At 38.9% G+C, this 20,713-nt stretch overlaps 1 protein-coding gene across 8 annotated transcripts in view; it reads left to right on the top strand.

Annotated features, from left to right (window-relative positions):
• The window catches only part of Elavl4 (ELAV like RNA binding protein 4), a 136,952-nt gene that overhangs the window by 35,149 nt on the left and 81,090 nt on the right, over positions 1 to 20,713 (top strand). For 2 of the 8 annotated variants that reach the window (XM_076564756.1, XM_015996497.3), the window contains exon 1: positions 15,162 to 15,393. The exons of 1 other annotated variant lie outside the window; for it this stretch is intronic. In XM_076564756.1, coding sequence (XP_076420871.1) covers positions 15,346 to 15,393 — 48 coding nt within the window. In that variant the 5' untranslated portion in view covers positions 15,162 to 15,345. Of the gene's footprint in view, positions 1 to 15,161; positions 15,394 to 18,449; positions 18,760 to 18,802; positions 18,910 to 19,134; positions 19,522 to 20,713 lie in introns of those variants that run through there. 5 more of the 8 variants (XM_076564755.1, XM_042271604.2, XM_006977768.4 and 2 more) reach the window with 5 other exon arrangements.

Below are 20,713 nucleotides of genomic sequence, written 5' to 3'. Positions count from 1 at the left end.
AAGATATAAATGTCCCATCTGTGGTTAAGCACTCCACAGTCACTTAGTCCCTATACTTTAACTAGTTGTGAGCTACTGCATTAACTATCATCCACTGCACAAAGAAACTTTCTGATAAGGTCTGCAAGATGCACTATGGATATAGAGATATGAATTTAGAAGGCAGTTTTGCTCACTCCTGGAGACCTATGAGCTACCCAACCATGAGTTCTTGCCAGCTTTATAGTACCAAGCATGTGTTCCTTCTATAGAGTGAGCATTAAATTATATCAGAAAATTGATTGTTATCCTCATAACACTCATGCCACTATTGCACCATGCACACACCCTGCCATGCTGGTTATTATTGTACTTTACATGGTTCATGACAGGGTAAGACTATTGATGATTGTTTCTCCCAGAAGCCTACAAAGCATCTCTGGCACCATGAAAGGTAATCAACAAGGAGGAAACTTCCTGGTCAGTACCAACTTGATTTCTCTAGTCCTATGATCAAAGTGTGTGGCGTCTTCAGCAACAGGGTCTTAATGTCAATTTCTGGTTGACAACCAAGAGCAGTAGCAATAGTCTGTATTTTTTTTAAATGTGTTGGGGACAGGGTCTCCAGGGTACCTCTGACCAATGACTTGAGAAAAGTTCCTGCACCCCTGGCACTAGGGCTTATTATTTGGCAACCTGTGGCTTCTGGGAGGCACTGTTCTCCCAATAAGGTTGGGTATCAATAATTAGACTCTTTATATGAAAAAAAAAGATTTAGGAAACATAAATATTCTTAGTGTTACTTATTCCTTACTACCTCCTCCTCTGCCCTACATACCCATCCTTCTCCTCACTTAAACCTCTCTTCCAGTCTCCTCTTAGTTTACCCTTTCCCTTCATATCACCTAACTTCTACTACCCTCCCTCCTTTAAGACCATCCCTCCCCCATCAATCTTCTGTTATACTTTTTAAACTTTGGTTTAATTTCAGCATTCCCTCGAGTGTTAGAATGGCTAGAAAAGAGTGTTTCCTCAAAGTAGGCTACAGGAGTGACAAGAAGGGTACCAGGTGCAAGGAGAATGCAGCTGATTGCTGAAACCACCTGCAGAAAACTAGCCTGATGGAGAAATTCATATCCAAGGGATTTGTACGTTGAAGGGTTATGCAAACTCTGGCATTTGAAGTCTACCATGTGAAGTACAACAAGCTTTAGTTTGATGTTTGAGCATTAAGGAGACAGGCAAGAATTGTGAAAACTGCCCACAGGAGGTGCTTGGAAGGATATGATGCCAAATAGGTGAAGAGTGGCAAAGGGTAAACAGGCTCGACCAGGGTTATGTACATCACTCTGGGTGTCTTGTCTCTTGATTTTACTAATGAGGGCATCTGCATGTCTCTGTTCAAATTGTCAGAAGGGTGGAGGGATTCCTCCTGAGTAGGGAGTCTCATCTTTGAAAGCATGTGGCCTTCCCCACCACTCCTACCTGTACCCCTCTCCCTACTCTTCCACACCAGGACATTTTACTTTCCAGGAGCCAGAAGTGCACAAAGAGAGAAATTCTCAAATATTATAGTCTTATACAGACTTGTGCCACTATGGCTTCTTAAGGGCAGGGTGACACAGAAACTCCTGAAACATTTAGTCCAGTGTCGCTGTTATTTAATTGAATGAACAATCAATATTGGTCAAAATGGACTAATAGCTATAACAAATCTCAGAGGTGTAACACAGTTAAGGTCATCTCTCAACATGGGTCTACAGGAGACCATTCTCCACGCAGTCTTTCAGGGCCCAGGGTCTTTCCCAGCTGGTGAATTCCTTGGTGTTCTTCTTCATATGGTCTGTATCTACTCAGGAGGCAGAGAAAGAAAAGGTGGCACATCATACAGAAGATTAGGGGCCAGGTTTAAGAATGATATATCTCACTTCTACCTCTATTCCACTGGTGAGCACTCAGTCATTCAGCTCCACTGTAGTCTAGCTGGGTTGCCAAGCAGAAAACCAAACTGGATTTGGTGGATGCTGGCAGTAACTACTCCATGGTAAGAGCTAGCTCCAAGTTGGGCAAATTATTGGAAAAGGGTGACTATGCTCACTATCAAAGAAAAAGGATGTGGGAAGAATATCGTGGCCCCTTGTTTAAAAGCCTTTTTGGAGTAAGATGTGCGGGGGCGGGGGGGGGGGAGTTGGGAGGGGGGACTCCGGGTAGAAGAATGCAATAGCTTTTTCAGTCTCTGAGATTCTCTAATTCAATGAAGGATCAGAGTCTCAGAGCCGAATTTCCGGTGCCTTAAACTGGGTTCCTGGAGTAGAAATAGAATGTTGAATTTCATTTTTTAAATTGTTCCTCCAGCTTGACGTATTGAAGATTTTTAGCACGCACGCTCACACCTGGCTGCCCGCCACCTTCTGCCATTGCAGATATGCTTACAGGAAACCGTAAGTGGATCTGCTTTTGACGCTGGCAGCATCTTACTAAAATGCTTTTGCTGGCATCATGGAACAGGAGCAGAATTCAGCTGGGACCAATAATGAGGCTATTTAGAAAGTTCTTTCTTCCACCCCCTGACAAGGCAGATGTGATGGGGATTTTTCCACTCCCATTCTGTTGATGGTGGCCGAAATTAGTTCAAGGCCATCAAAAATATTTAGACCTTGAGAGCTGAAACCCAAGTCCCATAAAGAAGACAAATCCTCTTTCTCCTACACAGCAAGAGAAAAAGAAACTCATCCCAGAGACTCCCAACACAGTAGTGTGTCATCCATTGTTCTCTAACAGACCTAGGAAAATCACAGCCCTGACTCAGTTTGGAATGGGAGAAAAATACTGGCTTCCATTAAAAATGTTTCTAGATAACATTTATATAATGGCCTCTGCTTTCTTATCTCCCTTGAGATCATGTTATAGAGAAACATTTTCTTTAAGACATTCTCACTTCTGTCATCACATTTTAAAGTTCACAGCTAGTGTTGTATGAGGTGGGTATTTCAGGCTATGTCCCTATTTAATAGATAAGGCTACTTGAGGTCCACAGAGATTAACTGACACAAATGCAAGATTAGCACCCAAACCTCTGTACTAATGTTATACTGCCTACAAGGTTGTATCAGCTTAGCGGGGAAACGCTCTGGTTCATTTGAATAGACTTTATCCATCTGTTGATCCATTCATCTATATGTCTATCCACAAACTTTGCACCAACCACAGATACAGAGAGGAGTCAGAATTTGCCTTTCTCAAGTTCATAGCCTTGTAGGGTATATGAAAACAATTAAACAATGAATACAAATAAGTATATGGGCAGGATATAATGACTATGTAAGTGGGGAAATGGCAGAATTTGATACACAATGGAGGCATGGTCATTTCTCCCTTAGGTGGTCAAGAAACTTCTGTAAGATTTGCCTGTTCTCTTATTCTTAGGCACATAGTGACCTAATACAATTCTCTAAATTTAGGGAATTGCTTGGGTTTGACCCACATCATCTAGTTCTTAACTATGTATTCTCCCATCTTGTTCTGCCTTGGCTTCATGACTAATCCTGGGCCCCCAGGTCTAGATCTAAATACTCAAGAGTTTTGAACCATGTTGTATACTTGCTGCACTTCTCAGCCCCAGACTGATAACAGGACATTGTGAGCCCTAATGGACTGCTTGACAATTTAAAAATATTTGGAAATCAAGCTATGAAGTCAAGAGAATGTTAAGAGAGTATGGCTTGATGAGATGGAAAGAATATGGACTTCCATTTAATTAGGTAAGCCAGCACCATGTCAAGCACAGAAGACATTGATGTTAAAAAGAAACCTTGAACTTTTAGATGTTTCTAGATTACACTAAGGAATCCCTTTTCTCAAGCATCAGTGAAGAAAAGTGGTTGATTCGAGAAAACTGTGCTACTAGATATTGGGAGCACTAACTCAACACTCATTTAATAGGTATTTAATGATTGTGAATTCTATTCTAGAAACTCCAAGGACCCTAAGGATGAGCATGGCCTCTCCTTGATCTATCTTTCAAAGCAATGACCTTACTATCCTATCTTTTTCATAGCTGGTTGCAAGAATAATACAGTAAACACTAAATGTTTAATGATTATAATTAGTCAAAAATAACTGTTTCTTACCCACAGTCTTCCTTGGGTTTTGTGTAAGTAAATTGATAGCAATAGTAGTACTTGTGTTATTGAATTATTTGATATTGAATAAATGAATATAAAAATCTAAGGATAACACCTGTCAAAGCAAATGCTCAATAAAGAACAGAATGTGAAAGCTCTTCACAAATGGAGTAGGGTTACCTATAGCTTTCTACATAATAAACATAAATAAAGCAGCAGTTTAGAATCTTTGTCCAGGGTAATTTGTAGTTGTTAATTTATTTAATCATTGCTTATTATGAATTAGATATGAGCCTCATCCTCCAAGAACTCAAGCTTAATGGGAGAGACAAATATGCAAAATAAGACCACAAGTTTACACATGTTTGTGTCAGCAAACAATGTCCTATAAATTTGCATAGTTGGCTAGAGATCGGCCGGGAACATTTTTGCAGACCACTCATTGAAAATGTCAAGAAGACCTGGGTTCTGTAACCCTTTCTCCCACTGATCGTGTAACCTTGGGAGTCATACAAGATCACGGTACTTATTCTTCCTATCAATAGCTATTCTATCTATATCTATCTCTCTATCTATCTCTCTATCTATCTATCTATCTATCTATCTATCTATCTATCATCTATCTAAAACTATCTTAAACTTTGACAATTAATCTACTTCCCAATCCATTTTTCACTTAAAGAAACACAGGGTACAATGAACCGTGGAGACACTCAGATTGATAATCCAGGTTTCATGAGTGCCCAAAGATAACTTGGAAAATAAATTCATTGTATTGATCCTGTCCTGGATTGTTATCACCTTCATATTCATACCTCCAGTTTTGATGAGCCCTCATCTGCTAGCCACAGGGAACTTTCTAAAATTCCATCTAACCATGCTGTCTGTTTTCAGTTCACTTGCTGACCAATGCAGTGTTATTTAGAATGAGCCAGATTGGTTTCTCCACTTATCACTGAGTTAATCAGGGTACCCCCAGGAACTGTGAGGCTGCTGATCAACATTAAGTAACTGAATCTTACTCTTCCCCTGACAGAACAGCAGTATTTTATTTATTTATTTTTATATTGAGAAAATTTTCATGAAATTTTTTTTGGGGGAAGGAGACACTTGTAAAATTAAATTGAAAGTAAATTGGCCAGGCAGTGGTGGTGTACGCCTTTAATCCCAGCACTTGGGAGGCAGAGGCAAGTGGAGGCCAGCCTGGTCTACAGAATGAGTTCTAGAACAGCCAAGGCTATACCGAGAAACCCTGTCTCAAAAAAACCAAAAAAGAAAACAAAACAAGACAAACTTTCTATATTAATAAATAGAAAGGAAACCCTCTAGATTTATAAATGGGTTAATACCCCTGCAGTGGAGCTATGCACTCTCCTTTTTGCCTAAAGTGTATATTTATATAATGTAAAATACATGGTAGATATGCGTTCTGTATATACATATGTACAACTATGTAATTGTTTCATATTGAATATTTAGAAGACACCATTAACTGTCTTAAGTACTTGCATTACCTAGAGTTTTTCCAAAGTCCTGTTTAGCCTGTTTAGGTTGTATAGGTCATGGAAATATGGATCAACAGTGAATTTTCTCACTACAATATCAACAGCTTTTTTTGTTTTTCTGTGCCATTCAAGACTACTGAAATTGCCTGTGTCTAAACACTTCTCCAGATATGGAAACACTTATCTATGTACAGATCCTCCATGTTATCTTTATGAAGTTACACCCAGACCACACCTATCTTTATCAATGAAACATTGCTCCTGTTAAAATCCCATGGCTTCAGCTCAATGAATTTGCCTAAGAGAGAAGCTCCTACTTTAGAGTTTCTTGTTTCAGTCACTTGAGTATTTCTAGGAAGGAAAAGACAACTCCCTAATTTTATCTAAGTTACATTTTATAACAAGAGAAATAGATTACTTGGAAGGGTGAGTTCAAGTTATCTTTAGAACGCATCTATTTTCAGGTATTTCTAAGAGAGGTCGTATCTTAGCCTGTTGTGTGAATATATTCGTGGTACTTTAGCAAATATTTAGCAAGCACTAACTATGACAGCCACTGTGCTTAACTAGAGGGAAACAAAGACCAATAAGAATAGTCTTTGCCCTTGACCACCTTGAAAGCAGGTGGGAGAAACAGACCTGCAAATAGCTGTCGTAATGCTCTAGCATGAAATCTGTGGAAGCAGGAAGAACACACTTTATCAAAGCTCAGATCATGGAAAAGTTATTTTTGCTTATTGAGGTGGAGGCTTTGAAGGAGAAATAGGATTTTCCGGGAAGAGAAGGCTTTCCAAATAGAAGAATCAACAGAAGCAAAGTCATGGACTAGAAGAGCCAAGTGTTGCGGGGGAAATAGATTGTTATGTCTAGAACTGTGTATATGGAAAGCAATGTCCCAGGAGAGCCACAAGACTTAAACAAGAGCCTTGAATGTCAGGCTGGATCTGAGAAGTTAAGTTCTTAAGGAGATTTTGAGACAGGAGAGTAAACAGAATGTAGGCAAACTGTACAAAATTGACAACATTCAACCTATAAAAAATAATTTCATGTGTTTCAACCTGATACAAAAATACTCAGTGGCCTAGAGAAATGGCCCACAGTTAAGATCACTTGCTGCTCTTTCAGAAGACCCAAGTTCAGTAACTAGCACTACTGTCAAGCAGCTCATAATCATCTGTAAGCCCAGCCACAAGGAACCTGACATCCTCTTCAAGACTCTACAGACATCCACACAGAGGTATAAGCATGCACATACAATAACAAAAGAAAAGAAAGCTTTAAAAAATACTTAACTTGTTTAGGTACTTATCAGTGTATTATACCCTCTAATATATCATGGATGATCTTTTTACATTCTCACTACAATTATTACTGTTCCAAATTTAAATAAGATTTCTCTGAGGTTGATAAAATATCTATAGACTTGGTCAAGGTCCTGGTCCTGACTTCTAAGAATGGATGGTTTCAGTGATTTTTACCAAGCAACTCTAGTTCTACATTTTATTAAAATATTTCTGGTAACCAGAATGGATATCAGAATAATACGATAGGAACCTGGCTCTTCATCTGAGGAAGGTTTTAAATCTCTATGGAGAGCTTGTTTTCCCCTTTGTGCAACATTCTTACACTGTAAAGTAAGTTGAAAATCTGAGTTAAAGGTTTGGAAGATGGCTTGGTGGGTAAAAAAATGCTTGCTGTGCAAGTGTGAAAACCTAAATTCACATCCTCAGGACCCACATAAAGTTGAGTGTGGTAGCACATGCCTGAAATCCTAGAGAATCTCTGGTAAAATGGGAGGTGAAGACAAGAGAATCCCTCAGAGTTCATAGTACACAGCTGAAAAAAAGACAAGAAAGAGCCGGGCGGTGGTGGTGCATACCTTTAATCCCAGCACTCGGAAGGCAGAGACAGGTGGATCTCTGTGAGTTCAAAGCCAGCCTGGTCTACAGAGTGAGTTCCAGAAAAGGTGCAAAGCTACGCAGAGAAACTCTGTCTCAAAAAACCAAAAGAGAGAGAGAGAGAGAGAGAGAGAGAGAGAGAGAGAGAGAGAGAGAGAGAGAGAGAGAGAGAGAGAGAGAGAAACCCTATCTTAAACAAGGTGGAAAGCAAGAGCCAATATCTAAGCTTGTCCACTGTCCCCAATGTGCATGCTACATGACTGAGCATACATACATGTGTGTGCATGCACACACATGCACACAAATTTTGGGGTTAATTTTTAACCAAATTTTTTGCTTAATTAAAAGCTCCTTGTTTGCAGACACTATGCCTTAGCTCTAAGACTCCAAGAGTCATCTAGTTTCATGTTTTTATCTGTTCAAGAAGATTGTGATCCAGTGAGAAGTGATTTTCCTAAGTTCACAGAATCACTAATGGCAGAGAAGGCCTGTTCTTGAGGTCTCGTGGCCCCTCTCTTTATACTCCATAGTGTAAATGGAAATGGATCTTACTTTCATAAAGATTCATTGAACAGCTACTGTACATAAAGGCCATTATTTTCAACATGTTCTTCTGTACATGGAAATGCATAAAGTTTGTGTTGGGTAGACAGCTCAACTGGGCTTTCTGCTGCTACTGCATGCAAGATGTAGGAGAAGAAACCATCTTGTAGCTCCTTGTTTCTTGGAATTGGCACACAGAGGTTGCATGGTCCAATTTAGTAATATACTTTTGAAAGTTCAGTGGCCTGCTGAGGCTGTGTGCTAAGCTCACGTGTGTTTTATTTCTGCCTCAAAGTACTCATGTACTAGCAGACAATAACAAACAAATTTCAACCTGGAATTTATACTTTATTTAAATAATGAAACCTTAAGAGTTTCAAAAGCCTTGAACAGGTTAGAAGCTTTAATGCTATGCATAACGTATGTGACACACATTTAGATTCACAGGATTTTTGAGGGCTAGTAATACTTTTTGAAAGCATTCTCACTTCACTGGCAATGTACAAACAAGAAATGTGATGAGTATTTGATCACCCTATACTCATTTTATGTATAATAAAGCAGGGCAAAGTAAATATCAAATAATGAAATAAGTAAGTCCTAATTTGGAGCTAAGTTGATATGTTTAATCTTTATTGTGCACAGAACCTTAGGTTCCATCTGACATTGTAAAATCCTAACGTAGGTTTTAAACACAGTGAGTTTAGGTATTTGCTCTTCTCAGGAAAAGTGTAATGGTGGAGAGCTAAATAGTGATGTCTATATCAATGATATTTTTATAGAATTATATATAACCACAATTTCTGTAGGAGCCCAAGGTTAATGATGGTTTGATTTTTTTTAATCATGTACTTAAGAATAATTTCAAATAGGACTAGGGCTTTTTCAGGGATTGGATGTTTGTAAGAGGCCAGCATTATTTTGGTTACCTATAATATCCCGTAAAGGAAGGCTTACATGTAGAAATTTGTTGCGAACAATGCTTGGGGGAGGGGGGGGTTGTACTGTTAAAACTTCTGGCCAAAAGACTTACATAAAAATATTCATCTTCATTAAAGATGTGATTGTTTTCAAGGAGGTATTTTGAACTCGAGGCTGCTGTTGCTAAGGGGTTGCTAAGGCAAATGAGCTACTCAGCACTAATGTGCAACTTTACTCTTCTGCTTAGAAATCGTGAAATCATTGCCCAGCTTCAGAGTCAGAGAGGGAGAAAAGTAAGAAGAGTCAAGTGGAGAGGTGCCTCTTTCTGATGGTTGTCTAGCGTCTCTTGTTTCTCACTTTTCCTTCGCTCTCATGGAGAAAGGAAGCAACCTCTTTGAATGTATGAAAGTTGTACAGATAAACTAGGCCACTTAGGCAGGGTTCTGTGAAACTAGACTGCCCTCGGATAAGGCACAAGAGAAGTGCATGCCTATTAAAAGGAAAGCACCTGTGGGTTGATGATCTAATACATCTATCTGCTGGTGACCAGCCTCAGCAAAGGTTTCTTGGTTTGGCTTTTTTTTTTTTAATAACCCAACAGTAAGAATGAGTCAATAAAAAGAGCTATGATTAGTGAATAAAGTACCAAATAATTGTGCCCTAAGCATTTTGTTCAAAAGTTTGTCTGAAATATTTGGAATCAATAATTTATGTTCTTTTTTTTTTTTTTTTGAGTGCCCACTATATCCCAAGCACTGATTTTCAATGTGCTAGGGTTATAAGGAAATAACATACAATTTCTACCATGAAATCTCACAGTATAGCATAAAAATAACAATGGACTGTAATTCATTGAATACAGTCTGTAATAGAATTGTTGAAATATTATAGAGGCTTGAGATTATGTTCACAGTTGAATTTTTATAAATACATTTATAAAATATTTTGAATGGTAAATGCCTTTGGGTTTTAATAAACATCCGAAGATCAGGCCACTTCCTGATCTACTTCCAGTGATCAGAAAGCATACTTACAACACAACAGTGGGCAACTATGACCCTCTTAATTTTTCACAGGTCAGGGTCTATCATCACCTGGTAGCAAAATATTGAAATTGCAGACCAAGCTCAGGCATGGTTGTGCTGGTTGTTACTGCTATACAAGTCGGGAGACGTCAAAGACATTATGAGTTTTTAAATGTGAATTTTTAAGTGTAAAATAATAGAGAAAGAGAATAATACTTCAATTTATTTAGACCTACACTTTTAAATATAAAGTATTATGTCTATGTTATAGTAAATTAGAAGCACATATTAAATATGAAACCTAAGTTTGCGTCTTAATGGTTATATTATCCTAAAAAAACCACTTAAATGTCCTGATCATTGATCATTTTTTTCTCTTCATTTGAAATCTCAGAGTTGTGAGATTGACATTTATAGGCAAAGCACTTTATGCAATGTTTGACACATTGTAAACACTCCATGATTTTTAATTATTGTTCCTTTTACAACAGTGCTTACTAAATAAAGGTCCTCACATTCATTATCACATAATATTCCTCTATTTATAACTTAGAAATAGGAGATGTTAGAATGGATCCAGAATTCCTTGAAAGGGATATAGGTAGGGATGATCTGGCTGTTAATATCATTTTCCAACTCTCTTCCACTACTTTTGTTCTGAAACAAAATATTCTAACTTTACTGGCCAAAGTCTATCGTTCTTAAAAAAACAAAAAACAAAAAAAAAAAACAAAAAACTTGGCCCAAAATGTAGCTTCCCAGTGTATACTATCATTTCACATTCTCCCTTATATTGAAAGGATTCACACATGCAAGTGATAGTTCTTCACCAGCTAGAATGCAAGTTCCTTAAGGTGGTACTGAAATTTGTAATTATTTTTAGATCTCACATTAAGAATTTAGTACTAAACTTTACCCATGGGGCTAAGTAAATGTTTATCTACCGCAAGCACTTTTCATTAGAACTGGGAGAGGCCATTCAAACCTTTGTTAGTGATTATTATGTTACTGTTCTCCAATTGTTGGAAAATCTTTTTATCATCTAGTCTTCAACAAGATTAACTTCTCTTAAAGCTATTACTAATTTATTCATTCTTCACATTCTTTCTATTAGTAATAAAAGACTGTCATGTAGGATACTGTCTCCACCAAGCCTATGCCTGGCAACAAACTTTAAGTATTGTGCCCATTTTACAAATGAAAAAGATAAGACTTAATAAGCTTGGAGTATCTTTTTACCACCCACCCCCACCCCTGCAAGGATCTGTTCAGAGAGCCCTACTTGGATTGAAAGAAATAGGTCTGAGGATAGTAATTATATGACTATTGATCTTCACTCATTCTCTTATACATGTGTGCTCTTCACAAATAAGAACATATAAGTTAATTCAACCAATGATCATTGAGCTCTTCTAGACATATAAGAGGAAAAAGAAATGGGCTTAGGAACTCAGCCCTTTGCCCTTTAGGAATCTTTGCCTTCCGGCTTTAATCATTTATATCTCCCTATTCTCAATTTACAGCCCTAATCAAGATAGAGTAAAATGATAGTAAAATGAGACATCTGGAGGCCATACCTAGCTAAAACCACATTGCAAACAAATCAGTTGGTCTTTTCAGTTGAGAAAAATTAAGCATGCCTTCCATCTTCCCTTTCTTTCTTTTCTTGCTGTGCCCATCTTTCTCATTCATTCAACATTTTTTTTTACTAAACATATTGTTCTGTGATGTACTGAAGGAAAGATCTTACTTTTAAATACAGAAGAAACATTTTTGTGTGCTATGATATTCTGTGCTATGTATGTCAGGTGCCTAGTACATTGTTTCATGTATGGTAAACTTCTAGTACAAGATTGAATATTTCATTCTCATTTTATGAACCCTGTTATCTATTTTCCCTTTCCTACCTCTCCTTTCATCCCCTTCCTCATTCTTCTCTTTTCTAAATTGGAAACCTCCTTGCCTTTTATAATACATCTATTCCATTATTGGAAATTACAGAATTATAAATGAGCCTAGAAATTTTATAGCATATTGAATTCTTTTCAGAACTGAATTAAGTGAATTAAACATTATATCCTTCAAGAGCCTAATAGCTACCCCAGATTTCATCGCTCAGTGTACATAATTTTTTAACTTTAATTTAGACGAGGGTTTTGTTACTTTGTTTTTATTTATTTTTTAGTGTAGCTCTTTTGAACTAATATAAAAAGGTCTCAAATCCCTTAATGCATGGATCTTCCAGAATCCCCGTGTGTTTTCACACTGGCCCTGCAGAGTTGCCATGTGCTGTGAGGAAGAATATATCAGAGAAAGGTCCACACTGTCGCTACTACACCTAAGTTATTCCTTCTTAGAAAACTTTCTAAATATAGCAATTTTCTTACCCATTACATTTCCTTTCCAGAAAGACTATTTCTTGAAGAGGGTAGTCCAAGGCAAATTTGAACAGGCAAATGTACATGGACTCTGGAAAGAAGCCTGCATTCAAAAGCCACTCAAGCACGAACTTAGGCAAGTGGGAGATGGTGTATGAATCTGCTCTGGTCAGTTTACCTGCACAGGTGAACTCTCAGCAATGCAAGTAGACCAGACATCTGCTTTTCATATCTCTCCACACAGTAGCACTCGCACACAGATACAGTAGCTGTGCTCCTTAGGAAGGAGGAAGGCATCAAACAGTCAGGTCATATATCTCTAAGAAAACATTCCACAGTGAATTTCTAATCCTCTTGCAGACTCTGTGTCAGCCTGGTGCATCTTTCTTGCCTCGGCAATATGTGTCCACTTTCCAATAAAACTGATTTAATGTTTCTACAGGGAAAAAAAAAGACAAAAACCAACATCATGATTCAACAAAGGCAAATTAAGCTTTAGATCTTATCAAAGCTTTTAAACATAGTATTCCATTGTCTGGGCAGACTGATTATGTTGTCTTTAAAGAAAAAAATCAACAGTTTAGATAATTTTTTTGAAAGTGGAAAAGGATGAAAAGAAACTGAACCACGGGAAAACGTCAGGTCACAGTCACTGATGATGCTATTTAAATGGTGTGCCATAATCATATTAGGGCACAGCACATGGAATCCCGGATTTCTGCATGACAGTGAAGAAGAACCAGCAATTATCTGTGTGTGTGTGTGTGTGTGTGTGTGTGTGTGTGTGTGTGTGTGTGTGTGTGTGCAGTCTACATTCCCTCTCCATTTTGCTAATTCAATTGAGGAGCAAGAAGAGGTAATCCGGACAGCCAGAACAGGAGGAAAAGGTCCACAGCTGTGCTCGGGGGGCTGGTGTGGAGACAGGCGCAGACTGACTTGGAGTTTTGTGTGTTGCACGTGAATGCTCTGGACTGCCCTAATCGACTGAAAATGAGCCAGCCACAGTCATATGGAACAGGTCTGTTTAGCCACATCTCTCGGTAGCATGGCAGATGGTAGACCGTCAATGGGTGGTATTGATTGGCTGGATTTGCCTTAGGGTAACAAGACTATGAGTCCTTAAAAACCCGCTTCATCTTATTTTCCTTTGTGCAGCTACGTACAGTAGTGGTTTTCTCTTTTCCATGCCCCAAAGCCCTGACCCCTAGCATTCCTTTTTGCCTTTTTCAAATCTAAAGTCTTCCTTAGTAATCAAGTTAGAAAGGTTACCTTGAGATAAACACTCTTTAAATTATCACCAAGGCAAGAAAACTCGAGAATATTTTATTTACTAGGCTGATTACATTTTAATGTTTGAAGAAAGTGACATTTTTTAATTAGTGTTTAAGACATATGGTGAGTGTACAAATTAGCTTATTTCATACAACCAGAATTTGATGAGAGCAACTCCTCCTTCTCACTCCCCAGTTAAAAATTGTCACTTGAAACTTAATATATGCAAGGAGGTTAAATGCTATTAAATGATGCAGACTTGACTTAAAGATAAAGGAGACAGTCACTATCTTGTGCAGCTAAGTGCTGGCTGGACGGACTGGAAAAATGCTAGAATTGGCATCTGTGTCTCCAGAGATGTGGAAGTTCAGAGCTTTAATATCATCCAGCCAAGAAAAACAAAAATGCCAGGTATGTGTGTGTGTGTGTGTGTGTGTGTGTGTGTGTGTGTGTGTGTGTGTGTGTGTGTTGGTTTTTGTGTTAGCTATATGGGAGAGTAAAGTGGCATGTGTGTGTGTGTGCTTTGTTACTAGTAAAATTCTTCTTAAGATGTGGTCATGTAATGATGCAGCTCTATCTCCCTATGCTGCACTTGGAGATTTCAACTTGGGGCATTCTCTTTATTCCTGGCTGAAGATCAGATTAATTGGAATAGAGTGGTACAAAGGAGATGCCAGGTTAGGTACACCTCCAAAATAATGTCCAGTAAAAATGTTTCTCTTGAAGGCAAATCTTAAGAGGAAAGAACAGCTCTGGGTAGAGACATGTGTCTGGTTTGAGCCTGTAGTTGTTTATAACTGGTCATATGATCGCATTTTTTAAAAAGACATGCTTAAGTTTTAGTTCTGCCTTTTGTGTTTTCAGTGTCTTTACTTTTAAGATTTTGGTCATTTATATCAGTAGAGATTGTGCCAAATAAACTCAGAAGGAAAGTTACATCTTTAGCTCTTGCATACAACTTGTGTGTTTTTTCTACATAGCATACATGCATCTGAGTCCAGTGTTCATCCTGTGTGAATATTTCTCTCATTGTAAAAAGAAAATACTTTCATGGAGTTTTTGAAGTTCTCATTTCTTGTGGTTAATTGTATTTTCCTCCTTTGTCATTTGCAGAATTAAATGAGTCTTGTTTGTGTTTCATTCTTTACAGTTTTTTTATTCAAATTGTTTGGTAGTATTTTGTTCCATTCTGATTTGTCCCCTTGCTTTAAGTAAAGAGGAAAATTTTTATTTACTTAGACATAATACAGTAGAGACAATCTTGCCTGTTAAGATGCTGATATTTCTCATGTCACATCCTATACCTAAAAGCAGTTCCAAGGAGAAAGCACAACACACACACACACACACACACACACACACACACACACACCACATCTTTTAAGATGCTTTATTTCAATCTGTGCACTCTACCCACCTGGTGGTTATATAGTGAACTGTTACTTTAAAGAGTAGTTTAAACACCAGCCATGTTTGGGGCAGGCTGCTCTTGCAAAGAGAGCAGTACATATAACAGGAAGCTACAGTGTGAGAGATAAGGGGAAAATTCAGCTCAGTGACTAGAGGTTTTAATGTGCGAACTCTGGGGAAATAATATATTGACTGTTCCGTGGTGCGCAAGAAAATTGAAGAACCCTTTGCAGACGGAGTGCTTTGCAAAGGATTCTATCTGTTTCTCTTAAAACAAAATCTGTGGCAAGATGTTTGAAATCAGCAGGACGCTTAATGCTGCTTTGTTAAATAATGAGGTAATATTTTGTCACTTTTTTCTGGGCAGCATCTGTTTTTATCTCCACCCCCCCTTCATTTTTTCCCTATGTTTATGAAGGGTTCTTTTTTCTTCTTTTTCCTTTCTTTTTTTTCTCCCCCGCCCCCTTTCGTAGAAGTCTAGGAAATATAATTCATGCTTCTTTTTCTGTTCCTTGCTTCCCGTGCTTTCAGAGAATTTGGTTGTCTATCCTTTTTTGTTGTTTTTTCTCTGTTTCCTAGCCCATTGTGCCACGTAAGGCTTCTCCACTGCGCGGAGTAGGTAGTTATTAACGCTGAATTGGCTTCTGGTACAGTCCATCTGGACTCTGTGTGGGAAAGCTGGCTGCCGGCGACTGATGCTGAGATATCTGCAGCCTTTGGGATGTGTGCATGGTGGCGAGGGGCTGACTGATATGAGATTACTTCTTTTAAGGGAAATTGTTATTAATGAGTCAAGAAACTGCTCATTTGTGGTAAGAGGGACGCAACGGCGCAGCCAGCCCCACAGCCATGGGATACCGTTTTAGGTTGCCTTAGCTGCTTGAGTGAGACAAGTTTCTTTCTGTGGTGGTGGATTGTAACAGAAAAAGAAAAAAAAATCATGCATGACTGGGAGACTCGCCTGCCTGATTCTTAAGATAATATATTGAAAATCTGTTGCTTTACAAATGCCACACCACTGATGTAGCGGTCATCCCCTCACGCTGAAAGATGAATGGTACTATTGGAAATGCGATAATAAGGTTGACTTTTCCCAACAATAGGATTCTGCCTTTGTCTTTAGAGAAAAGGCCTCTGAGGACATTTGTGCATTTGTTTGAGGATTCCTTTGAAAGACTTTAGAGTGGAGATTTTTGCAGAAGTGATCAATATACAAAGCGCATGGATTTTTTTATTATTATTTTTTTTTAGCCCAGCAAGACCAGGTAATTGTTTATGGTATAATGTACAGTTACTGTTTTGGAAAGATAGCTGGAGTGTTTTCGGAGATATCTAATGTTAATTTATGCCTCAGTGAGTGTACTGAAGTTAGTATGGATGAGAAAAAAAGAGGTGCTAAAAATTTCACCTTTTATAACCTGCGTAGAAATATCAAGTAAATGTTTTGTTCCAAGAGATCTGTTTTTGATTTGTGTGGTTGTAGCATCGTGTCAATATACTCTTCCCAATATTTTGATATTGGTGAGATCACACTCAAGAGTTTTTTTGGCTGCCGATTTAGGACACGTAGACCTATCCTATATATGTACGTCAAGCTGTTTGGAGCATTGAACCTGGGAATTCATCGTTAGAGCACAGTGCAGCAAGTACTCGGGCTCCGGTGTGACTCACAGCACCCGTCATGCAAGTGCTAAGGAAAGCATTTTAAAGTTTACTTCATTTGCTCTTGTTCCACCTGAAGGGTCCATCCAGCAGAGCTTCACATTTCTACTTCCCTTCATCATGTACCTTCATTTCTAATAGCTGGATTTATTTATATTTAAGCAAAAGGATTTATATAATGTATCCAATACTTTGTTTAGTGATGTATCTGTATTTTCATAGAGTGTGTGTATGTATGTTTGTTGCATGTGTTTATGAAGCAATGTTTGGAAGAGAATTGTTTTGACCTTTAAAAATGTTGGGTTGCTTTTTCTTTTCTAGTAATTTTTCACAAACTCATTTACTCTTGAACTCTGAAGCCCAGAAATATGCCATATTTTGACCCGTAGTTCCACTATCCCTAGTCCAGCTCACTGTCAACTTCAGGCAAAGATTAAAACCTGTGTTGAATATTTGTTCCCTCTGTACATTTATTGATAAACAAGTTGATTAAACTGTGATTTAAATATATAGGGGTGTTACCCTTCTTCATAGATGTGAGGCATAGAGGTCTCAGGTAAGCCACTTAAAAACCCAGGCCCCAAACAAAACGTTCATGTATTCCTGCAAGCGTGGTGATACGGAGTCTATGAAATGTGTCACAGAAGCAGGCAGGCTATATACATCACCACACACTAGCTAAATGTGTCTTTGTACATCTTTTAAGAGGCCAGGGGGTGGGGGAAGAAACAGGGAGAGAGACAAAGTCTTCTGTTTAGTTGAGCAAGATGAGTGGTCCACACAGATCATAAAACGCGGCCATTTATTTCAGAGCCATGTTTTGCCCTCATTGCAGTAGGGAAGCCAAAAGAGAGTATGTTTTAGTCGATTTTTAAAAATTCAGAGCATGCCTCTATCCAAGTTGAAAGATAAATTCATTTAAATAAATCATTCATCATTCTCTGTTTTGGAAAGCTCAAGACAGAAGGCAGAAAGGTAGAGCCTGGCAGCTGCCTCCTCCCTCCAGCTTTTTATCATTATTATTATTATTATTATTATTATTATTATCATCATTATCATCATCATCATCATCATCATCATCATCATGAAATAGTTTTCTGAGGCTAACTTATGTGAGCCTAATTCACTGAGCACAAGCTTAATCCTAAACTTGCATGCTTTTGAAATGTTGGTCATGTTAGCTGCAAAAGGAAGCACTACTTACAGAAAGCCAGCAATACTGTGAAATAATAAAGTTAAAATGTAGAAGTATTAGCACATTAAAGTGCTTTTGTTGTATCTTTAAGCCTAGAGGCAGATCATTAAATATGCATTTCGCTAGAAAGCAACTGTCAAGAAAGATAAGGTGGTTGAAAATATTCTCCACTGAAAAAGCCCTCTGTCAGAGGGATGGGCTCCTGTATTCCCCGCCAGGACCCAGAAAGGAAGGACACTCCCACTGTGAAGGTTTGCAGTCCTCCAATGACCTGCAGTTGTGACAGTACTTTTTGAGCTAGAAGGAGGTAAAAGGTACAAAATACAAGTATGGCTGTTGTTGCTTCAGCCGGGCTTTAATTACCAGACACAAGAAGCAGTTCAGAAATCCGGTCTCTGTTGTTGTAGAGGTCACCAAATCATTAACATCGTCAATCTGGCAGTAGCTAATTTAAATAGCACCTGATGTTGCAACGCCTCCCTTCGTTTCCCCAGCCAATCAGATTCTGGCTTCAGCTGACAGATGGTCCCATAAATGGATGTAAAAAGGGGAAGCTTCGAGCCAATTTCAGCAAGGCTCTGTTCAGTTGTTCTTATCTACATCCTAGAATCAGGGGTTTCAGCTCACTGCGCCTTTTCTTCTTTTTTTTTTTTCCTTTCTTTCCCACCCCACCCCCTCCCAATAATTGATTTACTTTACAATCATCCACACTGTGTTTTGTGGACCTTTAATATATATATATATAACAACAGTAGTCATTTTTAAATATATTCTGAAACCTTTGCAAATTTTAAGAGAAGAGTCGAAGCCCTGCGAGACCCAATATTTGCCAATAAGAATGGTTATGGTAGGTATGACTAGATGTATAATCTGTTGTTCGTGTTGCTGGAGGGAAGACAAGCGTCTACACCTTGGCCAGTCTTATGCTTGCACGAGAGTTTAGTTCTCTGCTGCTGTCTGGTTCCTACATTTACTATATCTTTTGTGTAGCGTGCGGGTAGGTCCTTTTATTGAAAAGCAGTGGGAGAGAGATTGTCATTTTTAACAGGTCGTTGTCAGTTTTCCCTTCCACATAAACGCAGAGGGTGGGGATGGGCTGAAATAATTGCTGGTTTGTTGAAAGAGATTCTATTACTTGAGACCATCATGAGGGGGTGGAAGGGGGTTTCTTTTTGTAAGAGAGAAGAGGTTTGTCTACATGCCTGGGTTTTGTGGGGCTTAGGGTGTATGCAGCAGGGTAAGGAATCTCTCCATTTCTGTGCTGGAAATGTAAACCTCGAGAGGCAGCTCCTGGATGCTGAACGTTGAGATGGGCAGTTGTGTTTCAGGGGACTGCGCAGTCAAAACGGCAAAGAGAGTGATTTATTTGGGCTTCAGTAAACGCTGCATCTTGTATTTCAAAGAGTTTCCTGTCATGACCTCATAAAAAGAGGAGGCGGCTTGTATGTGTAGCGGTGCCTGGCGTGTTGAGTTGTTGCTTCCTTCTCTGGGCAGCAGCTCTGTAAGAAGGGAATGTCAGCTTTTACATAACGCTCCTTTCCGCTTTTGACACACTGTGTGAGGGTCCATCTTCTTCTGATCACAGATGGAGTGGAATGGCTTGAAGATGGTAAGTGAAAAGAGGAAGGCAGCTTGGAGGTTCCAGCCGTGTGTGTGTGTGTGTGTGTGTGTGTGTGTGTGTGTGTGTGTGTGTGTGTGTGTGTGGTGTATAAGGATGGTGGACTGCATCGTAAATCACTGTGCTGATCCTCGTGTGTGTGTGTGTGTGTGTGTGTGTGTGTGTGTGTGTGTGTGTGTGTATTAGTATTTCTTTTTCTGAAATCCACAATCTGCCTCCAAGTATAATAGCATTGCATGCACACAAGGCACATACTGCCTCTTCCATCAAACACATTTTAGGCAAGCAAGGTTGGTGTCTTTTTTTGACAATCACAATGTCACCGTCACTGTTGGCTGGCGTGTCCACTGCCTCTGTGAGCCTTCCGCCGAATTACACGACCGTTAAAGTTAAAGGCACATTTCTTTTTCAGTCTCGTGCTAGGAGTGATGGGGAAGACTGGGAGTGAGGGGTGGAGGAGGTGAGATTCAGTACCAGCAGATGCAATTGTGAAACAGGACTTTGAGATGTGGATGGGGAAGTGGAAAACCTTTCTGCCGAAGTAGTAAATCTATTTTTAGCATCATCTTTTTCTGGAAAAAGAAACAGGGAAACTCCTTGAGTGCTGCTCCTGTCTCCTGGTGTTGACCCTAAAGATATGGCACAAAATGGCACAAATAGATACCATGAGTGCCCACTTTGACTTTGAATTTTCACCAGCAATAGCTTTCAGGGGATTTGGGGCTGGGTAGTGGGGAAAGCTATAAATTCATTTTTTTTTATTTTTTATTTTTAGAAAAGCCTGAGGAGGACTTTTCACTCCGTATAGATGTTATAACAAAGCTGTGGTCTTTTTCCCATTCTTAGAGGATTGCCTTTGTCTGGCTGCTTGTTTTGATGGGTGTAAAACAAATAAGATTAGACCGAGCAGCCCAACTGAAAGCGATAGCTGGGAGGAAAACCCAATGAAAGGTTGCCGGGGAAACGAACAGAGGAGAAGCCGAGCAGGGAGCAGGTGGCTATCACAAGAACACACTGCAAACAGTGTAAAAAGGGAGGAGGGGGACAGGACCTTGATTATCTTTGCTGTTCTTTGTGACCAGCCCAACTTTAATTATTCTTCATAAATAGGTGTTAATTACATTTCTAACTCTGGTTTACAGTGATTTTTCGAAATCTATTTTTAAACATCTGTTCCCTCTCT

This window comes from Peromyscus maniculatus, chromosome 2 (genome assembly GCF_049852395.1).
Source record: "Peromyscus maniculatus bairdii isolate BWxNUB_F1_BW_parent chromosome 2, HU_Pman_BW_mat_3.1, whole genome shotgun sequence".
NCBI lineage: Eukaryota > Metazoa > Chordata > Mammalia > Rodentia > Cricetidae > Peromyscus > Peromyscus maniculatus.
Note: the sequence above shows the minus strand (reverse complement) of the source record. Positions and strands in the feature narration are given on the sequence as shown.